Genomic DNA, 6373 nt, shown 5'->3' with positions numbered 1-6373 from the left:
TTAACACCTATGAGTTAACACTTATAGAGGTCAGATCTCTATAACAGACCACACAAGAACTTCTACTTCAACCAATGTAAAGCATAGCTTTGAACACAGGGGCGTTGCCATGCTGGAACAGGTTTGGGTCTCCTAGTTTAAGTGTATGTGTACAGTATACAATGTGTGTGTGTGTGTGTGTGTGTGTGTGTGTGTGTGTGTGTGTGTGTGTGTGTGTGTGTGTGTGTGTGTGTGTGTATATATATATAAATTCGCATTAATGCAAATTTATTTGAACGCCACAAATTTAGTGTTTATTTAAACACTAAACATTTGTTTTACTAATGTGCCAAGTCTTAAATCCAGCACCAAAATCACACATCTGGCATTTAAAACCATCCATGTGGGAACATAGCAAAAGTCCAGTTAGGCTGTGCTGTCAATCATATGTATGTATGTATGTATGAAAAATTTGACAACGATCCCAAGGGTTTTTCTCCAAATTATGGTTTTACAGACATTTTGAAAAGTAACTAAAATGTAACATTTAAATAACAGTTGTATTTCAGAACTGATTATTATAATTATTATACTTTTTGTGGGAAATATGTGTAAAATGTTTGTTAAGTGTTTGATTTATTTTAATTTTTTTTATTAGTGCACTATTTAACACATGCCCTCTCTTCCACTCAGCTCGTTGGCTACAACGAGAAGCCTGTAAATCTGCAGATGTTCATCGGGACTGCAGACGACCGCTATTTGAGACCGCATGCTTTCTACCAGGTTCACCGCATCACAGGCAAAACAGTGGCCACGGCGAGCCAGGAAATCATAATCGCTAGCACCAAGGTTCTGGAGATTCCACTCCTTCCTGAGAACAACATGTCTGCCAGGTAGTGTAGCATTTCACATTTCTTAACTACTGTAAAACACATTCACACACACAAATATACTCACACACACACATATAGACAAATATAGAAGCAAAGCGCACTGTAATGTCTTCCATTGTGGCACATTTTTAATTAGAACCAAAAGCATGATTGATTCCAAGGAAACTGTGTGGGCTTCTGACTAAGCAAAATAAAACATCATTTTGTTTTCCATGGTTCCACCACTGAGGCCATAAAACCTAAACATCAAGTTAAAAAAGACATTTTGTTGCCTTTTTGTTTAGTGAATCGCTAGAATATAATAATAGAATAAACACATCAGCGGCTAGTGCTAGTTGTTGCCCATGATGTAATGTCTTATGGTCTCAAAGCCGAAGCAGTGAAATGACTCGTTTAAAAATCTGCCTTTTTATAACAATATTACAATATCCATTTCTAATCTGTTCTATATAAACTGAAGTATTGCATTTCAAATGTTTATAAAAAAAAAAAATAATTGAAAAATTCCTTGCTTGTGTTTATGCATGTTAGTGCAAAAGTTAACTGTATATTTATTTTCACTCTGGTGTACAGTATTGACTGTGCTGGGATTCTAAAGTTAAGGAACTCCGATATTGAGCTGAGAAAAGGCGAAACGGACATCGGGCGGAAAAATACCCGAGTGCGTGTGGTGTTTCGGGTTCATATTCCACAACCCAATGGGAAAGTTCTGTCCCTACAAGCTGCCTCAATCCCTGTGGAATGCTGTAAGTCTCTCCCCGCCTGCATATTACACATATTACAGAGTATTTTTCCTTATAATTACAATTTACTTGTGTGTGTATGTGTGTGTAGCCCAGCGCTCGGCACAGGAGTTACCTCAGGTGGAGAAGTTCAATTTGAGCAGCTGTCTGGTCAGTGGAGGAGAGGAAATGGTCATCACAGGTTCAAACTTCTTCCCTGAGTCAAAGGTCATCTTCTTGGAGAAAGGCCCCGGTGAGAGCAACAACTTTCAATTTTAATTCAGGTCGATTTATTTTTATTTTAATAGCGCTTTAAACAATGGACATTGTCTCAAAGCAGCTTTACAAAGATAAAGTTGTGAAATAGAGTGTATAAGTTTAGTGCCTATATGTTTGTTCCTTATAATTGTAAGCTAAATCCATAATGAGCAAACCTGTGGCGTATGTAACAATAAAAAACCTCCTTTCTTGATATAAGAAAGAAAATCTGAGAGGAACCAGACTCAAAAGGGAAACCCATCATCATCTGGCTGGCACCAAATGTCCATTTAATGCAGTTGATCATTGTTAAGGTGTGCAGTGATTATATGCAACTTGTGGTCCTGAGCCATTGTAGTACACTGTTAGTATTTATCACAGTCGAAATCCATCCTCAATGTTCTTGAGTTACTCAGTAACTTAACCCTCATAAGGTCTTCGTTTCCTGTTTACAAATCTGGTCTTTGGGGTCTATATGACCCCAACAATTGATAGAGAAATTATACAAAAAATATACATTTTTAATTATACAAATAATATATATATATTTTTTTTACTTCTCATCTATTCATTAATGCTGTGTTTTGGGAGATATGAAGTACTTTTGTACCTATTTACCACACAATTCCTCAACTACACCATAAGCTTGCATATGAAATATTAATTTTTTATGAAAAAATCACTTAAATGATGATCTAAATTTCTGATTTATGCTGGATTTATAGATTTTTTTTTTGACAAATGAAGAAAAAATATTGAGTTTTTTTCACATTTCCCATTCATTTCAATGTGGGGTCATATTGACCCCGAAGACCAGAAGTGTAAAAAATTTTTTTACATACCTTCAGAACAACCGAATCAAGCCCAGTTTTTTTGTGTGTGTGTATAGATAGATTATGTAGGCAAAGTCACAAAATATTATTCCACTCAGATGAAGGGAACCCTTTTTTTTATCAAGGAAATGTCGATTGGGGTCATATAGACCCCAAGGACCGATTAAAGGTTAATAGATCTTTAGGCTGTAAAGATGGAATCATCCCCAGCTGCATCTATTTGAAGAGAACTCCATCCAGAGGTAGAGGCATCAAGATGAATCAGGCAGATCCGAAGAGAGGAAAGGGACAGGAGCAATGGTCTCTGGTACCTCGGAGCATGTTTAACTCAACACAAAAGAGAGAAGAGGGGAGTAGAGGAGTGACAGGGAGAGAGAATAGGGATTATTAATTATCCTTCTTGTTATATAAAAGGTAAAGGTATTTTACAGTGTAATTAGGGTGCAGTGTTTACTTCAGTTATAAGCAAAGGGTCCAGTTCCTATTCTCAGGACTGTATTTTATAGAGTATTACATTTTCTTCTGGAGAAACGCATGATTTTTTTGTGAATCGTTATTTATTAGCTTGAATGGAGGACGTGGCAGTTTCATCTGTAAAAAAAAAAAAAGCCACAAAGATTATCAGCAGTGCATCCGCAGCTTGACCTCCCACAGTTTCCCTTTTTCCTCCAAGCAAGGTTTGTGTGTGTGTGTGTGTGTGTGTGTGTGTGTGTGTGTGTGTGTGTGTGTGTGTGTGTGTGTGTGTGTGTGTGTTTGTGAGAAAATCAAAGCATGAAGACACCCACTAAAACTTCTACGCATTACTCAAAAATAGACTGTTTTGGATGAATTTATTATTTATTTATTTTTTGGTTATTTTCTAGATTTTTACTCTCACTCACCCACTCGTTTTTCTCTCATTTTTATTCTCTTTTAGGAGCACACACGTACACATTGTGTAATTTTACGAAATAGACATAAATGCCACGCTGTTAAGTGACCACCTGCAGCTCTGGTGACTCACTGTTGTATCTGGTCACACTGTTGTATCTGCTCCATTTCCTCCATTTTATTCACCTGAAAGCGGTGTATAATGTAATAAAACACATAGAAAGAATCGAGCCGAATGTGCAGTGGCATCCTGGGATCGACGAGCCCATGCCTGCCTTTTAGAATGTGTGTGTTGAATAGAATTGCTCAGTGATTGACGGGGAATTATAGCGGATATCCACAGGTCTGGATTTTTTCAGCCACAGTGACATGCTTCAAGCTCTGAGTGTAGTATGTATCCCATGTTCCTCAAGCTGCTGGTATTATGAACACCATGGTGCACATCTGTTCTCTAATCAGCTGCTATGAGAATGCATGCAGATAGATTAGTGTGTAACCTTTAGTGTTTGTCATCTCGTAAAATTGGAAAGGTGGCAGAGTTTTAGATGGGAGTGGTGTCATGTGGCCAGGCTTGTGTCATGTAAGAAACGTGGTACTCTTTCTACTGCTGTTCATTATCTTGCTAATGATAATTATGAAGGTAGAAAGACACATTTAGCTTATTTTGTTATTGTTCACATTCACAGTGTGGGCAAAAAATCTAGGTACAGCTATATTCCGTGACACTAAATTTTCCAATGAGGGGCTAGCCTATTTTTTAACTGCTTGATTTATATTATTTAGATGATTGCTTATTTCCGGAATATGTGACAAGATGGTTATAATGACAACCGACTCATTATGAATCATTCGACTAATTATTTTTAATCTGCGAGATGTAGGAATCTGTCTCATTGATGTCATGTAGTATAAGTGAAACATTAAATCCATGTAGTTTGACTTCTTATTAACAGCTGCATTGAATTCACTATTATTTAGAGCCTAAATAAAAGCAGTTGACCTACTTTTTCTTTTGGTATGTGTGCATTATAATACGTTTGGCCCGTTTGGTTCACCCTGGGCAGATAAATAAAACAAATAAGCTGAAGTGATAATCATATGGGTTCTATCTATAAATGACACTGTCTCGCTTTCTGAACTAAACGTCATCGCTATTTGAGCAAACCAAATGCCTGGAAGTCAAGTTAGATCAAGTCATGTTGTTTTTATTACCATTCCTCTAATAGGAATGCATTGGAACGCAGTGGTGTATCTTCAAGGCTCTGAGGCAATGCAGTGACATGCAGTGGCTTAGTACACATGATTACATTAATTGCAAATACAGTATGAAAAAAACACTGTATATACAATTAATACACTGGACAGTGTACATAGTGCAGAACAGAACAGTGTGCGATTAAAGAACCAGTCCAAACGATTGATGGAGATGCTCCCTTTTCCGTAAAGGAATGAGTAAGATGGATTGCAATGGTTGGTGTCATCACTTAACTCATTCAGTACATCTGCCCAGTTGCTTAAATCAAATTCCTTAATGTATGACTTCAAATCCAGCTAAAACTGAAGAAAAAAAGTAAAAAAAAATACTAAAATAATTTAAGTCAAATTGTTAGAGTTTAAAAAAATATATTTTAATGGGTGGGTCAAGCTGTTAAAGTAATACAAAGAAAATAAGGTGGGGGTTTTTTTCCTCAAAACATTTGATCAGGCAAGTTCAATAAAGAAGTAAGAAAAATCGACTGGATAAATTGAAACACTAGAAACAACCCAAAGAGAGAAGACAAGCATTGGCTATGCAGGGGTGCCTTTGTCTTGCGGTCCACTTTGAGCTAAACATTTTGCTTAACATTATAGGAGATCAGATTTTAGATCCTAATCATGGTCAGGGACTAAATGAATCTGAGTGTGAAATGAACTAAATAAGTCTGACTGTGTTTTTGCAATTTGTCTATTTTTTAAGTTAATATGAAAACATGAATGAATGGAGAAATGTTTTATTCATTTAATAGATTCCAAACAAATGACTAAAAAGATATTCTGTGCCATGATTATGTAGCACTAAAGCAGTTTATTTCGATGTTTCTGGAGGGAAGGGTTGTGGTGGTGTTCATGTCCCAGAGCCTCTATATTTTTGTTCATGCTTGTGCTTGCCTCCCTTCAGTGCCTGTGGGGCCCTCTCCGCTGTGTGTTGAATGTCAACATGTGCGGCAAAAATATGTTTCCCAGTATCAAAGGCACTCAAGGTCATTGTGGGATTAGCAAAAAGCCTTTTGACTGAGAGTGCCGTGGCAATAACTATAACTGTGACTTTCACTGCTGAGGATTACCAGAATTGTTCCTTTTAGTGCGGTTAGCTGTAGTAAAGACAGTAAGGAAACAGTAAGCAGGAATTAAAGGCTTATGGTTTTATTTGTTATAAACTGTGTGTAAAACTGCACCTATACATGTGTTTTACTTACAAATGGAGCTGAAACAGGACGGGTGAGTGTTTCAGTGTTTTGGGAAATCCATTCTGGGAATCTCTCTCATTTAAACACACACACACAAAACTGGTGTACAACAGCGTCATTCATTCTCCACAATATGCACCTGTTAAATTCACACCCATTACAAATATTAAAGTGAAAACTAAGTTTTCTTATTTTACATATTGAACAATAACAGTCTGACCAAGCCTCCCCAAGATCTTTATTCTCCTTCCTAATTGGCTTTTTGAGCTACTGGTTAATTTGATTGTGCAGAAGGAAAAAAGCAATATGACTGCATGTTTCCATGTGCCTTCCGAGTCCTGGCTGTGAACACTTTTGACCATTCTAATACA

The 6373-nt window shown here is 36.9% G+C and overlaps 1 protein-coding gene across 3 annotated transcripts in view; it reads left to right on the top strand.

Annotated features, from left to right (window-relative positions):
* Window positions 1-6373, top strand: part of nfatc3a (nuclear factor of activated T cells 3a) — an 83221-nt gene that overhangs the window by 52984 nt on the left and 23864 nt on the right. For all 3 annotated transcript variants that reach the window (XM_083550219.1, XM_083550220.1, XM_083550221.1), the window contains 3 exons: window positions 673-872; window positions 1446-1618; window positions 1707-1847. In XM_083550219.1, coding sequence (XP_083406345.1) covers window positions 673-872; window positions 1446-1618; window positions 1707-1847 — 514 coding nt within the window. The remainder of the gene's footprint in view (window positions 1-672; window positions 873-1445; window positions 1619-1706; window positions 1848-6373) is intronic.

The sequence above is a fragment of the Silurus aristotelis genome (assembly GCF_946808225.1).
Source record: "Silurus aristotelis genome assembly, chromosome: 9".
In the NCBI taxonomy this organism is placed as follows: Eukaryota; Metazoa; Chordata; class Actinopteri; order Siluriformes; family Siluridae; genus Silurus; species Silurus aristotelis.
This window is presented reverse-complemented; position numbering and strand designations above follow the sequence as displayed.